The sequence below is a fragment of the Meriones unguiculatus genome, chromosome 12 (genome assembly GCF_030254825.1).
Source record: "Meriones unguiculatus strain TT.TT164.6M chromosome 12, Bangor_MerUng_6.1, whole genome shotgun sequence".
Classification (NCBI taxonomy): domain Eukaryota; kingdom Metazoa; phylum Chordata; class Mammalia; order Rodentia; family Muridae; genus Meriones; species Meriones unguiculatus.
Window position 1 is genome coordinate 73,818,914 of NC_083360.1, and position 20,530 is coordinate 73,839,443.

Here is a 20,530-nt window from a genome sequence, read left to right on the forward strand (position 1 = left end):
AGGGCTGGCCCCTCACCATAGCAGCTGCGATATCTGAATTCTCCTCGTTGCCATTTAAAGCTCAGAAATGTCTTTCTCAAAATGGTAACCAAACAAAACCCACTATTTTTTCATTTCTGTCAGTCTCTCTGCTCTCCTCTTCCAGTTGTGGACTCAACTTTTTGGAAGTTTCCATTAGAGTTTTTACCCATAATACGATAAGTATTTTTATTGAGCTTCTGTTCTTCTTATACATTTATAGTAATCCTTGGGATGCCTCTATAATTTAATTAAAGAATTTTGAAGATTTGCTCTCCTCTCACAATTTACTAATTGTAAGTGACGATGTAATGAATATCTCCATGCACAAAGATTTTTCACCTTCCTTTAAATATTTCTTTCCTCATGATAAATCCCTGGTAGCCAGGTGTTAAGGCCAACAAATACAGACATTTTTAAGGGTCTTGAAAAAGTTACTAATGTTCTAAGTTGTTCTCAAGGAGGTTGTGTTTCTAGATTAAAACTCCGCAAGGTGCATGTAAAAAATACTTTAAAGAATTTTCTGATCTGTTAGGAGGGGAAGTATCATGGCTGCTTGCTGGTGTCTTTTTGGTAGCTTGTGGGTGTTTTACGTTATTCCAAATGCCAAGACTCTTCCATGCCTCTGCCCTCCGGAGCTGCCATTACTTCTGTCCAATATGAAAATAACCATCTTCTGGTGTCTCTAGGACTCCCTCCTCCAAGAGGCCTCAGTCTCCTGCCGAAAAGCCAGACAGCTCTGAATTTGACCTGGCAACCAATATCTACAAGCTCGGAAGATGAATTTTATGTGGAAGTTGAGAGGAGGTCCATGCAAGCAAAAAGCGATCAGCAGAACATCAAAGTGCCAGGGAACCTGACCTCGGTGCTCCTGAACAACTTACTCCCCAGGGAGCAGTACATTGTCCGAGCTAGAGTCAACACCAAGGCCCAGGGCGAGTGGAGTGAAGATCTCATCGCCTGGACCCTCAGTGACAGTGAGTAACCGGTGTCGCTACGCCTCACCCAGCAACATTTGCCTACTACCATTTGAACTTAATGTCTAGCACGAGTCCTTAGAGGACACAAGGGCAGTTCATCATGTGAACTGAGGTTAATTAGTGTCCATGTGATCATCTTAATGTCCTACAGTATTATTCTGGAAGGGCTCATGGGATTTGGACAAGACCACGCTACAATTTGTTCATTCTTGCTATGGACTTATTTATTAGTAACAAGAATATCAGTAGTAATAAAAAAGTTCATCGGGGCTTTGTGTATACATATATATATATATATACATGTATATATATATACACACAATGTTTGTATATATATATGTATATATAGATATATAGATATATACATTGGATATATCCATTATATACATTGGAATATCCATTATGTATATATAATGGATATATATATAATCATATCTCTACCTATCTATGTATGTGTATATCTATCTATCTATCTATCTATCTATCTATCTGTCTATCTATCTATCTATGGATGCTGATTAATGATACTATAGTCTTCCCCAATCTTATAAACAAACTAATCTGCTTTGGAAATTCTTCATAACATACTCTTTTCAGAGTTAATATTTATGAGAGCAGTAAGAACCTCTTTTCTTTAAAAATGTTGTGTACTCCAAGCTTTTCTGTGTTTAGATTGGTTATTTGAAAACTCCAGAGTTCTTTGTAATATTGAAACTTCTGTCTTTGCACAGTGAGTCTAACGTGTTTTACAGAATGAGGGCTATGTCTTTGCAACCTGAAGCCATGGAATGGGGAGCTAGAGCTAGATACCTTTTGGCCATATCATCTTCCACGTGGGCTTCACCCACCCAAAGTCAAGGCTGTCTGTTGCGGCTGGTTCTCTGTGCTCAGTAACGCCTAGGAAAAACAGCTCTGTATCCCCCCCCCCCGTAACACTTTCTTCCACCAGTGACTCATGGAAATCTGAACTGTTTTGCCAGTGTTTAGGGATTTTTCATCATTGCCACAGTCAGAGTTCCTTTGTGGGGCCAAAACACCATGAGCAAAAGCAACTCGGGAGGAAAGGGTTTATTTGTCTGACATACCCATGTTGCAATCTATTGACGGAAGCCAAGGCGGGAACTCAAGACAGGAACTGAAGCAGAGGCCATGGAGGAACAGTATTTACTTACTGGCTTGCAGTCTGCTTTCTTACACACCTCAAGGGCACAGAGGTGGCCCCACGGTGAGCTGGGCTTTCCCAAATCAATGGTAATTTAAAAAATGTTCCATACTACAGTCTTATGGAAGCGTTTTCTCAACTGTGGTTCTCTCTTCTCAGATAAATCTAGCTATGTCAAGTTGACAAAAAAAAAGGAAAAGAAAACAATAAAACAAAACAAAAAAACAAAAGACATCCAGTTTATTTATATTGTAATGTATACATACACACATTTGTATCTGCATATATGTATATATACTATATATTTAATTGTGTGAAATATATTCAAATTGTATGTTTAATTATATATATGATATAATTCACATAATAATTTAAACATAATTAAAATAATTATTAAATTTGAATTGTTTGTAGATATATTTAGTTGCATAAGAGTCAGAAATTACAAAATAGTATAAGGACTAACACGGAGAATGAAGTATGACACTTTGTCATATGTGCTTTTAACAATAACAAAGTACACACACACACACATTTTACAGTTTCCCGTGACTGTGTTTTTTATTCTCCCTTTTTCCTCTCTCTCCAGACAATATTGTGTTTATTAAGTGTCTGTCCACTTATTTTAATACATATGTACATACAGGCGAGGAGTCATAAGTGTATGTGCATTTATATGTACACACAGAGATCTCTTCATCCTTTTCTGAGTACACACGATTTACACCTTTTAATTTATTTGGATCTAACATGTGCCTTTTAAACTTTTGCATAAAATTCTTTCTCACAAATGTTTTGGGTCTATTTGCCTGCATTTATGTCTACCCACTACACGCGTGCAGTGCCGTGGAGATCAAAGAGGGCATTGGCTTTGGGCTGGAGCTCCACAGTTGTTAGATGCCACGTGGTTGCAGATCGAACTCAGAACTTCTGGAAGAGGAGCCGGTGCCTTTAACTATTAAGTCATCAATCCACCCCCATAGGCATTATTCTAGATATCACACGAAACAGTGGGTTTTCTTAGGACGTTTAAATACATATGTATCACTGTACCTTGCTTTGATTTGTCCCCCGCACTCCAGTACTCTGCCCCTCCTCCACACCTGCCCTTGCTACTTTCCTTCCCATGCTGTTCCCCTTCTCTTTTCGTGTCATATATGTATGCATACATATGAATACATATATTCATATTTAAATCTGGATACTACACATGAGTGAAAACAGGAAGCATTTGTCTGTCTGATCTCATTTGGACCATCCACTTTCCTAAAAGTGCCACAGTTTCATCCTTCTTTACTGACTACTACGTTTCTTTGCCCATTCCTCTGCTGATGGGTCTAGGCTGTTGCGACTACTGAAGCAATAGCCTGGTGTGCAGGTTCGTGCCTTGCCAGGACTGACGTGGCTGTAGTTATTGTTCCCCTTCTCTTTCTTTATCGTTTTGCTTTTGTGTGTGGCAGAGGGCCACTCTGGACCCCAGACTGACTTGGAACCACTAGTTGGCCCCGTTTGTCCTAAAACCATGTGGTGATCCTCTTGTCCCAGCCTCCTGAGTACAAGTGACCACGCCCAGCTTAGATGATAGTTCTAATTGAGATTCTGCTTTGAAACCACCATGCCGATTTTTACAGTGGCTGTCCAGGTTTGTGCTCCAGCCCCGGGAGAGAAGTTACCCTTTCTCCATATCCCAAAAAGAACAACTTGTCATTTGCTTTCTTGCTGGCAGCCATTCTGCTACCCCAGGTGAGGTTCAATCTCCACACAGCTTTAATCTGCATTTCACCGATGGCTAAGGACGCCGAATACATTCTCAAATATTCACTGGCCATGTGAATTTATTCTTTTGGAAAGTGCCTGCTCGTTCCATTAACCTCCTTACCAAGTGGGTATTTGAGGTTTCCTGCTCATTTCATTAGCCTACTTCCTCATCAGGTATTTGGAGGTGTTTTTTGTTTTTTGTTTTCAGATAGTTAATATTTTGAATTCTTTACAGATGTGGACATCGATCAACCGTCAGATGCGTAACTGGAAAAGATTTTCTCCCATTTCTTAAGCCACGTCTTCATCCTGCCGATTATTTCCTTTACTGTGCGGCAGCTTTCAAATGTCATGCAATCCTTCTTGTCAGTTTTTGGGCTGGTTTTCTATGGTATCAGGGTCCTTTTAAGAAAACTCTTGCCCGTGTTTATACCTTGAAGTTTCCCCCTGTTTTTCTCTAGCAGTTTGAGAGTTTCAGGCCTCTCATGGTCCTTACTTCATTTTTGAATTGATTTTTGCACAGGGTGAGACATAGGAATTTAGCTTCATATTTCTGTATCTGGATATCTAGTTTTCTTAGCATCATTTGCTGGAGAAGCTCTCTTTTCCCCAGCATGTATTTTATAATTTTGTTAAAATTAGGTAGTTGTTTTTATTGCCAGTACCATGCTATTTCCATTATTATAGTTCATGGCTATGTGGGATTTTTTACGTTTCCATATTAACTTAAGTTCTATAATCAATGTTATTAGACTTTTTTTTTAATAAGGGTTGTGTTGTGTCTATAGACTGTTTTTGGGTAATATAGCCATTTTCACACTGCCAATCTATGAGCATGGGAGATCTTTTGATTTTGTGGTGTCTTCAACTTTTTCTCTGGTGTTTTTAAATTTTCAATGTAGAGGTCCTTCACCTCTTGTTTTGTCCTAGGTTATTTATGTGAAGCTACCGTGAGTGGGATTTTTCTTTCTTGATGAGCTCAGTATTGGTATATAGGAAATAATGAATTTTGTTGTTGGTTTGAGACAGTTTCATCTATTACAGGTTGGCCTTGTGCTTTCTATAAAGCTGAAGATGGCTTTGTACTTCTGATCCTTCTGCCTCCGCCTCCTGAGCTGAGTTCTGGAATACAGGCGGGCACCATTACACCCAGTTTATACAGTGCTGGGGATGGAATACAGGGCTTCATGCATGCTAGGTGAGCTCTCTACCAACCGAGCTACACCCCCAGGTCACAACTTGCTTCCTCATGTATGTATATTTTGTGTCTTGCTACTTCTTTGAATGTTTATCAGATCTGTTTCGATTTGGAATCTAAGTAGAAGAGCATGCTATCTACAAGTGGGGATAATGTGATTTGACATTCCTATTGACATCTCTTTCCTTGTCTTATAAAGACTTGAAGTACTTAAGAATGGAGGAATGGATATTCTTGCCTCACTACTAATTTTAGAAGAAAAAAGTTGCCCATTTAATATAATGCTGCTTAGGTGCTCGTTGTGTATGGCTTTGAGGTGTTTCTTCTATTCCCACTTTCATCAAGGCTTTTATCATGAAGGGGTTTTGAACTTATCAAATGTCTTTTCTGAGATGAGCATGTGATTTCTACTAAGTCTGCATACTGGGAGTACTCACTCAACTGAGTTCCAGCGCTGGCCTCAGTACTTTTATGTTTTAACGATTTGCTTCACAGCCTAAATGTAGTCTATTTTACAAAACTTTCTAAAACTATTGGGTGGAGTATTCTGTAGATGTCTGCTAAGTGCACATTATGAAACAGATAAACTCTGAAGTTTCTTTGTTGATGTTTAGTCTGAATGGTATTGATGAGAGTGTGAGGTTAAAGTCAAGACCAACCTGTCCTTTCATATCCATTAGTGTTTATTCTATGAAACTGGAAAACCCCAATATTCAGAGCATATATATTTACAGTTTATCTTTTCAATGGTTTATTGTTTATCAGTTCAGATTAATTTTTGTTATCAAGACATCTATGCTGTCTTGTCTTTCACTTTCATTTTCTTGATGAACTAACCTCCATTCTTTCACCCCGTTGTGTCTTTGTTAGTGATGTGTGTTTCTTGGAGAAAATGGATAGTTGGATCTTGTTTTTTTTTTAATACATTAATGAAATCTGCAGCTTTTATTTTATTTTTTATAATTTTTTAATTGTAATTAATTAAATTTACAACCCAATAATAGCCCCCTCCTTCCTCTCCTCCCAGTCCCACCATCCTTCCCTCTTCCCCTACCCCAATCCCATATTCCTCAGATAAGGAGAGTGCTCCACCCATCCACCCATCCCAGCTCATTAAGTCACATGAAACTGAGTGTATCCTCTTACGCTGTGGTCTGGTGAGGCAGCCCCCCCAGGGGAGAGTGATCAAAGAGCAGGCAACAGAGTCGATATCAGAGACAGCCCCCACTTTCCTTACTGGGGATCCCATATGAAGCCTAAGCTGCCTATCTGCTACATTTGTGTAGGTCCAGTGTATGCATGGGGAGAGCTTCAGTCTCCGCAAGCCCCTCTGTGTCCTGGTGAGTTGGCTCTCTTGGTCTTCTTGCGGAGCTCCTGGCACCTTCAGGTCCTTCCATCCTTCCTCCTACTTTTCCGCAAGACTCCCTACACTTTGCCCAATGTTTGGCTGTGAGTCTCAGCATCTATTTTTGATCCACGGCTGGGTGGAGCCTCCCAGAGGACAGCTTTCCTAGGGTTCTGTGTGCAATCATAGCAGAGAATCAATAGTGTCAGGGGCTGGCTGTCTCCCAGTTTGCATCTTTTAAGTTAGAGAGTTAAGGCCATTTGTGTTTATGTTTATCCTTGAGAGAAGTTTGCTAAAGCTTGTAACTTTGTTTTGTGTTCTTTTGGTTGGTTGGGTTATTGTTCTTTTCTTTCTTCTCTATTCATATCAGTGGTTTCCAGTGTTGGATATGATGAATTCCTTCTTAGTCCTCTTCAGTTCAACTTTTCCTCCCAAAATTTTTTATTTCCTATGCTCTCAATTGATGCTGTCTTCTTTTTTCCTTCATGCATAGTATTCATTTAAGGTTCTTTTGCAGCATTGTCTTGGTGGTTACAAACTGCCCTCCTGTGTGGTTGTCCTAAAATGTTCTTATTTCTCTGTCAATTTTGATAGATGCTTTTGCTGAATATAGTAATTCTGGTTGGCAATTTTGTTGTTCTTTTTTTGTTTTTGTTTTTTTCTTCTAGAGCTTCTGTTGAGAGGCCTGATATTATTCTGATGAGTTTTTCTTTTAAGTGGATTAGAGATTTTTCTCTAACACATTTTAATGTTTAGTTTAATGTTTAATGTTTCTTTTTTGTCCTTTTGTCATGTCAAAACTTAATGTGTTGTGAAAAAGTTCTTATTTGGTCTTGTCTATTGGAAGTTGTAAATCCTCTTGTACTTGGATATTTATTTTTTTCTGTATTTGAGCTAATTTCTACTGAAATTTTGTTAATTAGTTTTCTCCATGCCTTTGGTTTTGAATTTTAGCTTCTTTTACTTGATGGATGCTTATGTAGGTGTGAACTTTTGATTATATTTTAGGAGTTTGAGATGTTACAGTCATGCTCATTATTTGTGTGTGTGTGTGTGTGTGTGTGTGCATACATTAATGAATGAACAAATGAACACACACACGTTAATGGGTGCATGTGCCTATGTACATGCTCAGAACCCAAAGATGAAAACTGAGTGTTCTGGTCCATCATTCTCTATTATTCTTTGAAGAAAGGGTCTCTCATTGAACTGGAGTCAGGCTGGCAACCATCATGCCCCAGTGATCCCCATGTCTCTGCTTCTCGACAGTTGTGCATTACATTTATGCACACAACCACACCTGGCCTTTGATATGAGTGCTAGGATCTAAATTCTTTATGATTATGTAACAAACACTCTTACTCTCCATGTCATCTCTGTAGTCTGATTTTTTTTTCCCTAAAGTTGATATTTGAATATAGTATTTTCTTAACTTTGTTCTCTATCACTGATACTTTTTCTTTAGATTGGTCTAGTCTATTGGTAATCCTTCCCATTGTGGGTCTTTTCCTAATTAAATGAGCTTTTAACTTCTACCATCCCCCACATCTCAATTTTCCTGTTGAATTTCTCTACTACATTGCTGAAATTTTCCTCCTCTGTTGCTGATTTTCTCATCTATTTTGAGACTTTTTGGTTCTGAGTTGGTCTACTTACTTCATCTCTTTGCTTGTATCCTCTTTGAGGTCACTGGTTATTTTTGCAAATAAAATTTGAAGTCTTCATCTAATACCTTACTCATTCCAGTATTTTTTAATTCAGTAGTAAGGACATTATTCTCTTTTGAAGGATTCTTGTTGCCTTTCTTTTTCAGGTTTCTTGTGCTTTCCTTTTATAGTGTGCTTGTCTATTGATTGGGATGTCAATTCCGGTTATAGTTGGGATTCTTTCAGTAAGCAGTAATTCCCAGAAAGGAGAAAACCAATTGCTGTAAAAGCAATAGTGCTAAATTGAACAGGGTATTTAAATACACCTCAGAAGAGCTGAAACCCACCCACACACCATCTAATAGACTGCCAGTTACCACAGGGCAGAAAACGGCAAAAATCACTAAGAATGTGTTATGTAGTAAAAATTATTTAGTGTAAATTAGAAATAGTGAGTTAACGATATAAAGGAAGAGCTCAATGAAAAGAAAAAGTAGAGAAGCAGAGTTAAATAAATGAAGGACAAAGAAAATAGAAAAGGCCATTATGATGGAGACATGGAAAGAATAAGACATATAAATTTTTAGGGGTGGAAGAGATAGAACATTTGATATATGCTTTTTTTTTTAAATGTGAGTTCAGAGATCTGGCATCCCATAAGAGCTGGGCGAGCTGGGTTGGAGCTGTAATCCCCACGCTAGGGAGGCAGAGAGAGGAGGATCCTGTGATTTCACTGGTTAGTGACTCCATCTCAAAATTGAAGGTACAGGGTGACTAAGGAAGACACCAGATGTCAAGCTCTGGCCTCCACACACACATGAGTACACATGTACACATGCACAAATACATGTACACGTACTTTTAGTTGAAAATTTTCTCAATAATGAAAACTTGATAAACAAATTAGATAAATGTAAGAAAGGAAACAATAATGAAAGCATACAAGCCCTTAAGAATCAGATAAAGTCAAATATTACTAAAAGCGTAGTCAAATAAGGGGGCACAAGGAGAAAAAGGAAAATGAAAGAAGAGTTTGCTTAATAATGAAAACTATAGTCCACTCATAGGGGAGGTCCTCCTCCCCCTCCCCTTCTATCTGACCCTAGCCTATCAGGTCTCATCAGGGCTGGCTGCATCATCTTCCTCTGTGGCCTGGCAAGGCTGCACCTCCCAAGAGAAGGTGATCAGAAAGCCTGCCATTGAGTTCATGCCATAGAAAGCCCTTGCTCCCCTTACTAGGGAACCCACTTGGAGACTGAGTCTATTGGCTACATCTGAGCAGGAATTTTAGGTCCTCTCCATGCATTGTCTTTGGTTGGAAATATCATTCTCTTCAGGGCCCCAGGCCTCAGTTTTTTGTTTGTTTGGTTGTTTAATTGGTTTGGTTTTGGTTTTAGCTCTGTTGGTCTCCTTGTGGAGCTCCTGTTCCCTCCAGATCTTTCTGTCTCCCCCTTCTTTCATAAAATTCCATGCATTCTGCCCAAAGTTTGGCTATGAGTCTCAGCCTCTACTTCAATACTTCAATCAAAGAGTCTTTCAGAGCCTCTCCGTGGTAGCCTCCTGTCCTGTTCCTTGTCTTCTCCCCTACTAGGGGAGAAGCACAGGGGGAGAAGAGAGAAGGAGGGTGGGATTGGGAGGAGATGAGGGAGGGGGTCACAGCCAGGATACAAATTGAATAAACTGTAATAAGTGATAAAAAATAATGAAAACTATATAAATAAAATCAGAAGAATGTACAAAAGATTTACAAGAAGACTTTAAAAGAAGAAAGCTTGGAATCACATTTTCTCTTTTATCCTGACTCTTTTCATCACCACACCACACAGAGGCAGCTTCCAATCCACTGTTTTACTCAGGAGTCTTTACCATGCATTTATCAATTTCTTTTAAAATTTATTTATTTATTTATTTTAGCTACCACACCAAAGATTGTAATGTTTTTTTTTCTTACGCTTCCCATGTGCACAGGGTTGAAAGCTTTCATTTCATGTCCGGGGAACGTGTCTAGAAGTGAAGCCCACATGTAGTTCTTCTGAAAGAAGCTAGTGAGCATGTACTGTGTCCCGGACTGCATAAAACACTGCATTCCCTCTGTCCATCTTCATATGCTTCTCCCGTGCTGCCGTCACCTGATGACGATGTCAGCCAGTTACAGCTTTACTGATCTTAAAATCCCACTGTGGTTGTGATCAAGAGAGTCTCAGGAAGACCGCAAGGATGATTCTGTCCTGGGAACCTCAGAACACATCTTTGTCACCCTGCCTGTGTCCCTGAACGGAATGTGGTCTAACTTTCCTCAAATCTCTGGAGTCTTGTCTGTAAGGGCTCAGCACATTCTCTTACACATACACTAGCATGCCTGATATCAATGAAATGTGTTTGGGGCAAAGGTAACCACATGGAACCATAGCTAAGACAATGGGCTCTGCAGCCAGACTACCAGAATTAAATCCTGCGTCTTCTGCCTAAACAGTGGTGTGACCTTGACCAAAACCAAAATCTCTCTGGGTCTCACTACTGAGAGTAAGGAAGAGGAAACAAGTTAAAACATGGAATAACACATGACATGCTGAAGGACCATGTGAATGTTGGCTCTCCCCCAGGCCCCTGTAGAGTCTTTTCATTCCATGCAGCATCAAGAACATTGTAGACAGGTTTGTGAAGCAACAGAATCCCTTAAGCCTTACATGTGATATGTGTTTTGTATTCTTCCCTCTGGGCCAGTCTCTCACATCTACAAGAGTCACAGTACCGCTGCCAGTGGACTGGAGTCAGAGTGTGAGGAAATACTGTTTCTCTCCATGTTAATGAATGGTGATGAATAAGTTGACAAGAGCCCCCTGGCAAAAACCACAGTAATCTAAATGGTGGCAGCAGGTCTTCTTCTTCTTCTTTTTTTTTTTTCTTTCTTTTTTTTTTTAATATTTTTTTAAATTTTTAAATACTTTTATACATTTACTTGTATCCTAGCTGTAGCCCTCTCCCTCTTCCTCTCCCAGTCCTCCCCTCCCTTCCTCATCTCCTCCCTGCCCCCTTTTGAGTCCACTGAGAGGGGTTGTCCTCCTCTCCTTCCATCTGGCCCTAGCTTATCAGGTATCTTCAGGATGGAAGCAATGTCCTTATCTGTGGCCTAGCAAGGCTGCTCCTCCCTCAGGGGGGGAGGGGAAGCTCATGAGTTCATGTCAGAAACAATTCCTGTCCCCCTTACTAGGGAACCCACTTGGATACTGAGCTACCATGGGCTATGTCTGAGCAGGGGTTGTAGGTTATATCCATGCGTGGTCCTTGGCTGGATAAACAGTCTCATAGAAGACCCCTGTGCTCAGATATATTTGGACCTCGTGGGGCTCCCCGTCCCCTCTAGGATATACTAATTCCTCCTTCCTTCATATGCTTCCCTACACTCTGCCGAAGGTTTGGTTATGGGTCTCCACATCGGCAGCAGCAGGTCTTAATTGAATTCTTTTTGTTTGTTTGTTTTTTTAATTTCTAGTTCTTCCTCCTCAACCAGAAAACATCAAGATCTCCAACATCACTGACTCCACAGCCATGGTTTCTTGGACAATAGTGGATGGCTATTCGATATCTTCCGTTATCATCCGGTATAAGGTTCGGGGCAAAAACGAAGACCAGCACATTGATGTAAAGATCAAGAACCCCACTCTCACTCAGTACCAACTCAAGGGCTTAGAGCCAGAGACTATGTATCAGGTGGATATTTTTGCTGAGAACAACATAGGCTCAAGCAACCCAGCCTTTCCTTATGAACTGATGACACTTCCGCAATCCCAAGGTTGGTAGTGGACAGGTATTTCCATAGAGTAGTTTTGAGCAGCCTCAGAAAAGCCTTGAGGTATTTGCTCCGTATGTCTTCCATGAGCCATCATTCATTTGTCTTAATAAGCTTTATCACTATATAAATCTTTAAAACAAAAAAAAAATCTCTACTGATCCATATTTTTTATCATTAAACCTTAGAATTAACCTCAAAGCACATCTTATTCAATAGTCTAGGAAAAATGTGAATAAAATGAATTTCAATTTTGTGAAGAAAGAGGTATGTGTAACTTACTTATGGGAAGCAGGCTATGTGGCTATTTCTCTGTCTCTCTGTCTCTGTCTGTTTTTGTATGTGTGTGTGTGTGTGTGTGTGTGTGCTGGCAGCGGTGGTGCTGTGTCATTTTTTTCTTAAGATGAATCTTCTTTGATTTTCAGTGACTCTTTTTAAATTTCAATGCCATTTATTCTGAATTTTCTTCTACCTTTCTTGTCTAATCTAAATCTAAGATGCTTGTCAGTGCCACATGAAAGCTAACTAAACTTAACCATTTGGACTGCAGCTTTCTGAGATGGCTTGAAATCCTCCCAAGGTGCCAAGTGCCCTATGCCCACTGCTTTCAAGTGTATGCTCTGCGGGCCCAGCACTGATGTAGCTACAACGTAAGAATAGACTTTGTGTCTGTGCAAATGGTGCCACGTGATATACTTCAGTGACTTATACCTGCACAGGAACAAATCAGATATGTCAGAGGGAAAGGCAATTGTGCAGTCTTAATTTAGACTAGGGTTTACTTTTACAGACAGTATTATGGTTTTTGGTTATGTGGTCAGGGTCATATGTGGTTTTAAAATACAATAAAAGGAGCTGCATATTCACTGAGGATTCTGGGATATTTTTGAAACATCCAAGGGGATGATGTATCTGCCACGTTATGGATGAAAATTGTAGTTCTTAGATCACAGTCTTTATCAGTGCCTCATCTTTATACATACTGTACACAGACTCTAAATACAAACTATGTATAAAAATGCAGTGTAAAAATTTTAAACCAAGAAACTGCAAAACAACCCCCTTCTTGATCAATACGTACGTATTGATCACGTTTAAGAAGTGGGATCATAATCTGTGTTGTGATAAATTAAAGTATGCTGAGCTTAATCTCACTGGAATTTAAAGGAAAGATGGAGAAGGATTTAAAACAGTCATAAGTGGATTATTTGTAATGTAAATGTAATGCTGTACTTTTTCTTTCTCATTCTTCCTAATTTCTGCCATCAATAATCACTAGATTTTTTTTCATACACTCTTTAAAATAAAAGAAAGTACAGAACAAGACAGCATATTTTATGGGCTGTCTTTTTTGGCATCAGAACATTAATGTATTTCTAGAGAAACTGAGCTACAAATTATTAAAAGTTAAACAACTAGTTATTTTATTACTAAATAGTGTTCATCTACACACACCCCTACTCGGAAGCAAAGTTGAACAAATGACATCAACGTAGCCATTTTGGAGGCATATTTGTAAATCCCAGAGATCTCATAACAACCCTGTAAGTTAGGCTCCTTTCTATTGAGTTTAGAAATCACTGAGTGGTCCACAGCCATAGGAAGCTGGAGGTCATATTCCCCTTACACTGCCTCTTTCCCAACAGACGGTCTTGGCCCATTATCTACCTGACCTAACTCCTTTGCTCCACCTCTGTTTCCCTGCACAGCCTCTGCAGACTTCGGAGGGGGGAAGATGCTGCTTATAGCCATCCTGGGGTCGGCTGGAATGACCTGCCTCACAGTGCTGTTGGTGTTCCTGATTATGTTGCAACTGAAGAGAGCAAATGTCCAAAGGAGAATGGCTCAGGCCTTCCAGAACGTGGTAGTATCTCATCTTTATACTAACTAACGAGCATAGGCCGACGTATAAGGAGACCCTTTGCTTTAAAGGTGTGGAGCAGTAAACAATCCCTTTAGTCAAGTTTCTTTTCTTTTCTTTTCTTTTTTTTTTTTTTGGCTTTCATCATACAAAGGGAGGCAAATAGCATGACTATGAATGATCTTATCCAAAGCAGATGAGTTTTGCAAGTGAAAAGGATACATTTAGTAAGTATTCAGAAGGATAAGTCTGAAACAGGATTCCTCCAAAAAATGTGAGAATTCAGTTGCCTGAAAGAATATTCCAGTAGAATGGATTACACATTTTTTGCATAAAGAAGAACACGAGGATAACCAGACCTCAACGTAACAGTTCATTTCCTAATTATGTGTGTCATTAAATGATTTTCCACACATTTTTCCCATTCATAGTTCCCACTTGCTTTTTCTCATATTTCTCTCAATCCCACAACCCCTCCTATGTGTCAGAGTAATGAATATTTGCACTTCTTTTCCTATGAAGAATCTGTGGTCGGAATTTGAGGCACATGGCCCTGTCTTGTTCTTTAATCTAGGTTAACTAGTAGCCAAGGTCTATGAGATTGAACTTGCCCAGCAGTCCTCTTGAAATACTAAAACCCAGGCGTTTCTGAAGCTGATAGCTTCAATCTCTGCAGAATAAATTTGCGCTCAGTGTTGTTGATTGTGTGTGTCAAATGCTGAACACAATGCCGTGCTTCTGATGAAGTCTAACTCATGTGTCTGAGTCCCTAAGATTCTCTTCCATGGAAGACAAAGGAGGCTCATGGTCTCATGCCATGCTTGAGCTGTTCAAGTCTGGCTGTTACTGGAAAGGAAGGATCAGCAGGGGAGTTGGGACTTTGAAGCTTGCCGCGGTATCGCTAGCTGCCACTTGAATTCAGAACAAGAGCTGTACTGGGTTTTGCTGCAAGCACCATTTGTGCTGGGCTAGCATAGGCTCGAGAGAATTGAAACTTTAGGATGAGAGGACATGGGAGCAAGGACAGACAGGGCCCATGAAGTTGTTAGGAAAGGCCTTCCTGAAGTACACCCCGAAACAGGCGTGAGTTGCTCCAGCTAGAACTACAAACCGAGCCCTGCAGAGCAGAGTGGGAAGCTTGTGTGCCACTCAGGCCATCATCTCTCTCTGCTCAGCTTTGCAGGCATCGCTCATGGATAAACCTTGGCCCATGCAGCTCTATAGGCAACAGTCTCATCGGTGTGGGATTGTAAGATGAACCCTATTTGTATTCCCATTCTAGAATTAGTTACGTGATTTATCTTTCACCTGTGTAGATACAAAGCAGAAGATAGTATGCACCTTAGGCTGACAAATGTCTTGACACAAAAATGAATTTTTTTTTTCCAGAGAGAAGAGCCAGCTGTACAGTTCAACTCAGGAACTCTCGCCCTAAACAGGAAGGCCAAAAACAATCCGGATCCCACAATTTACCCCGTGCTCGACTGGAATGACATCAAGTTTCAAGATGTGATCGGAGAGGGCAATTTTGGCCAGGTTCTGAAAGCACGCATCAAGAAGGATGGCTTACGGATGGATGCTGCCATCAAGAGGATGAAAGGTCAGTGGCTGGAAGACAGCCTTTCCCTGGGGTGGGGAGACATTCATTTCCTGTTGAAAGCTTCCCTTTGTGGCCATACATTCTTCACACCAGAAGTTGCCCTGGTATCAGATATGGCTGTTATTGCAGATGACAGTGTTGTTTCCTTTAAGATTAAGCTTGTGGTAGATAGCATCAGGATGTGCATGGGAAAAGGAGCCACTCAAGACACCAGTATGTTGGTTCCTGGGGATTTGGGAATGTTGGTGCTCTGACGCTCCTTGCTCGTTTGGGGAAGTGTCATTGATTCTCATAAGGCTCATTCTTGAAATCGAGTTTGCATCAGAATTACCTACAAGACTTTTTCAAAAACAGACTGATGCTCTTCCCCTCACCCCCTACCCCCAATCTCATAATTTTTGTGCATTCCCAGTTTCTGATTTAGTAAGTCTGGTCAAGGTCAAAAAATTTGCATCTATGTTTTCATTTATAACTGATTTTGTAGGTTTTTGTGTTTTTTGATGGCACTACTGAACCTCAGTGAGAACTGACTTTAAATCTTTTTCACGCCATAGTAGGAGTATAACACTAGGAATTAAATCAAAATATTATCTAAGCTTACATATAGTTTCTCTTTGTTCATGTGTCTTTCTTGTTTGTTTTTCCTTATTTTGCTTTGAGACAAACTTTCACTGTGTATCTCAGATTGACCTGGACCTTACTGTGTAAGTAACCTAAAACTCAGGGCAATCCTCCTATCTCCAGGCCATAGCCATAAAGAGTGATATTTTAAAAAATAAACACAAACAAACAAAAACTTGCTTAATCACCATCTGCTTTTGCCACAGGGTATCTAGGGAACACTAAAATCGTAAAATTGGAGCATGAACCCATGAAATCAGCTTCTGTCGGGATCTTGCCTGAACCCAGTTTTTCATTTCATAGCCTATGAAAAAGTAAAGCAGTTTAACTGTATGCCATGGCAGAAAATTTTCAAAGTTGGAGTAATAACTTTTAGGATGGTTCACTGACTGTTACACTAAGTTAAAAAAAAAAAAAAACAGAGGCACTGACACTTAGGACCAAAGCTACAGTGAAGGCCCTGGACCTATTTCCAATCAGTCCACGTGACAGATGCCCCTAACCCACATGATGAGTTGGTACACTCTCTGAGCCCGTCCTAGTAAACACAGAGCCACCAGCACCCCTCCCCAATCTTGCTCCTTTTCAAAAACCAACAGCTGCACTCTTTGTGTCGCTCAACGCTGGCCAGTTTGAGAGCCAGTCAAAAGTCTTCTCTCAAGTCTAACCTGATGGTTCTTTTCATCAAAGTGCCACTGAAGAGACAGGGCAGATGCATGGATATAACCTAGAACCCCTGCCCCCAGGGAGGAGCAGCCTTGCTAGGCCACAGAGGAGGACTTTGCAGCCAGTCCTGAAGATAACTGATGAGCTAGGGTCACATGGAAGGGGAAGAGGACCTCCCCTACCAGTGGACTTAAAGAGGGGCAGGGTGGAGATAAGGGAGGAAGGGTGGGATTTCGAGGGAATGAGGGAGGGGGCTACAGCTGGGATACAAAGTGAATAAACAGTAACTAATATAAAAAAATTTAATAAAAAAAAGAGAGCGAGCGAGAGAGAGACAGGGCAGGAAGCTAGGACAACTGCAGTTTCCTGACTCATAGCAAACGTCCATGGGAGAGCAGTAGTTCTCATCCAGGAGTGATTTTGCTTAGGAGGGAGGGGGCGTGTGTTGGTTTGTGGATATGTTTGTGGTTGGATTGCTGGTAAGTAAAGGCAAGTAAAGGCCGGGGTGTCATTGAACAACCTCCAATACTTAAAGCAGCCCCCGATAACACTCAGCAGTTATCTGTGGGGAGGCTGGGAAACCCCGCTTTTAGCGGGTAGAGTTTCCCAAACTTGATGGTGGCTAAATGCACCGGCAGTCCTGGGGGCGAAGACAGCACAGTTCTTTTTGGAAAGGTGTAATGAAGAAACATTACAACTCTTGGCTGTTTTTTTTTTTTTTTTTCTTTCCCAGAATATGCCTCCAAAGATGATCACAGGGACTTCGCAGGAGAACTGGAGGTTCTTTGTAAACTTGGACACCACCCAAACATCATCAATCTCCTAGGAGCATGTGAACACCGAGGTAACAAGCACCCTCCCCCAAGCAGAGTTGAAAAGATAAACCAGGAACATTCCTTAACAAAAGGAGGAAAGATAGTAATCTTGAGACCATTGCTTACTTTAAGGCTAAAGTTTCAATCTGAGTATCTATGTAGTCCCATTTATTGGCTCAGCTGAAGTTTATCATCTTTGTGGAGGGAGGTGCTCAGGCCAAATTGGGTATCTGAGGTGGTTTAGGTATTAATGGTTTAGGTTCCCGTGGCTTCTTATCCTTACTAGCCAAGGGGTTAAGGAAACATCGTATCATTACTATAGATGTGCAGCAAGCCACTTACCATTACAAAAAGCAGAATGTATCGGCTCAGAATGTATCGGCTCCTCCGAATTGAAATTTTTGCTTTGAGTCAGGGTCTCACCATAGCCCAGGTTGGCAAGGAACTCACTCTGTAGCCCAGGTTAACCTAGGATACAATACACTCTTCCTAGACCAAGGGACTGGTGTTCTGCATTTTGAAGGCATGAACACCAGTGATGCGCTGTGATGTGAAAGCACTAATAATGCTTAGGTTAAATAATGACATTAAGTTCATGTATGACAGTTCTAGTTTTAGCCAAAGCGTTTTTCATTTCAGTTACATTGTAGCTTTACAACTGTTCTGAGTTCCAATAATTTTAAACCCAAGAATTCAAATTTGATTTAAATGCCTGCTATGTCATGTGTGCAATGAGCTGTGAAAGAGGTTACAGAAAAAAAAAAGTACATTATGAATTTACTTCTACACTCATGCCTCATTGATTTGTAGTTCTTCGTCTACGTCGCAACAAAATTCCTCATGGAAAAGTTTGCTTCCGTAAAGCAGAAAAGCTCCAGGCTGTACTTATTTATAAACTTGACAACCTTTTGTTGACTTTCTCAGAAAAAAAAATCAACAATGGAAAAGAGATGACTTCTATTTCCTCGATTTATTAAGCTAAAAATATGGGTGTTTTAAGTGATATATCATCCTGTGATCCAATGCGGGTGTAATTCCGAAAGCCAGATCATGTCCCTGAGATTAAATAGTGAAGTAATGACATTTGTCTTTGAGTTATTTCCTGGAAATAATAATTGGTGTGGAACAGCAGTACATTAAAAAAAAAAAAAAGAAAGAAAGAAAAGAAAAAAGAAAAAGCCTAGAGCTGGAGTAATGTTTCAGCCCCAGCTGTTCTTGCACAAGAGATGGGTTTGGTTGCCACGCCCCCATGGCAGCTCACAACCACAACAAGGGTGTAACTCCAGCTCCAGAGGGATGCTGATGCCCTCTGCTGATCTGCATGGATACCTACGCATGTGTGGTATACATACATACACTCAAGCATGCACAATATATGTAAGATTTTTAAAAAGTCAGACAGTGACTGAAGATGTGTCTTAATTTTTAAAAAAAAATCATATTATCAAATAACTGCTTGCATCTTGAGAAAGCAAGAAAGCACACTCATGCCAGAACTTAGATCTATCTTTCTTATGACATAACGGACTTCGTATGGGAATATTTTTCTTTCTTTCATTTTCTTGGCAGACAAGAGAGAGTAAAAATTTAAATTTCTTTAAGTTCAAGTCTACTCGACATTTTAAAATTGGACACACACAAGAAAATCACTTTTCATTTTTACTATTTTTGGAGGACATTTTTCTTTTTCCTTCTTATTCTTCTCTATACATTACTTCCCTATTGAAGTTTCCCCTCCTTCCACTTCTCCTACTCTTCCCACGTTCCCTCTTCCCCAGATCTACCCCTCTGTTTTACCTTAGAAAAAACAAAAACAAAAACAAAAACAAAAAACCAGGCCTCCCAAAGATATCAACTAAACATGGCATAGCTTATAATAAGACTAGGACAAACCCTTACATTAAGGATGGACAAGGCAACCCCGTAGGAGGATAAGGGTCCCAAGAACACAGAAAAGAGTCAAAGATACACACCTGCTTCCGCTGTTGGAAGTCCCGTGAGAACACCAAGTCACACAACCAAAACCTATACGCAGAGGACCTAGCTCAGACCCATACTGGGTCTGTGATTGCCAGTTCAGTTTATGTGAGCTCCTTTGATCCCAGGTTAGTTGATTCTGTGGTCATGTTCTAGTAGTTTCTAGTGTTTCTAGAATTCTTCCTTCTCCTTTTCTATGGGGTTCCCCTGGCTCTGCCTAGTGTTTTGTTGTGGGTCTCTGCATTTGCTCCCATCGGTTGCTGAATGATGCCTCTCTGATGACAGCTGGGATAGGCACCAATCTATGAGTATAGCAGAATATTATTGAGTATTGCAGAATATTATTGAGGTGTGTTTGTTTGTTTGTTTGTTTAGGCCAGTGGTTTTTGGTTTTATCCTGGGTCTCTGGGCTGTCTGACCTTTATTTCCTGGCCATCCAGGTAGTGTCAGGCATGGGCTCCCTCTCATGGCAGAGGCTTCAAGCTGGACCAGTCATTGGTTGACCACTCCCACAAGTTTTGCAGCACCATTATCTCAGCACATAGTGCAGGCAGGACAGATTGTGGGTCAGAGGTTTTGTGGATGGGTTGATGTCCATGTCCTACTGCTGGGAGACTTGTCTGGTTATAGAATATGGCTGGTTCAGGCTCCATCTTCCCCATTGCTAGTAGACTTCACTAGGGGGACTCTCACAGACTCTAGGGAATTTATGCTACACTAGATTTCTACCTTCCTCCCAATCCTCCCAATTTCTCCCAATTCCAGTTGTCTTGCCCAGTATGCTCTCTTTCATTTCCTCTTCCAGCCCACCTGAACCCCCTTGTTCCCATCTCCACCTGCCCCTCGTCCACCCACAAAATATATTCTATATCCCCTATCCATGGATATTCATGTGTCCCCCTGTGAGCCCTCCAAAGAAATTCCAACCAAAATCAGGAACAGGAGAGATAGGATATCTACTTTTCATATGTATTCAATATAGTAATTGAAGTTCTCACTATTGCAGTAAGACAACTGAAGATCAAGGGGATACAAATTAGAAAGGAAGAAGTCAAAGCATCTTTATTTGTAGATGATATGACAGTGTACATAA

General features: G+C 40.4%; 1 protein-coding gene across 2 annotated transcripts in view; it reads left to right on the forward strand.

Annotated features, from left to right (window-relative positions):
- The window catches only part of Tek (TEK receptor tyrosine kinase), a 114,732-nt gene that overhangs the window by 74,063 nt on the left and 20,139 nt on the right, over positions 1-20,530 (forward strand). The window contains exons 12-16 of one of the 2 annotated variants that reach the window (XM_060365875.1): positions 708-995; positions 11,601-11,900; positions 13,607-13,761; positions 15,148-15,358; positions 17,379-17,489. In XM_060365875.1, the coding sequence (XP_060221858.1) occupies positions 708-995; positions 11,601-11,900; positions 13,607-13,761; positions 15,148-15,358; positions 17,379-17,489 (1,065 nt within the window). The remainder of the gene's footprint in view (positions 1-707; positions 996-11,600; positions 11,901-13,606; positions 13,762-15,147; positions 15,359-17,378; positions 17,490-20,530) is intronic. The other variant, XM_060365876.1, reaches the window with a different exon arrangement.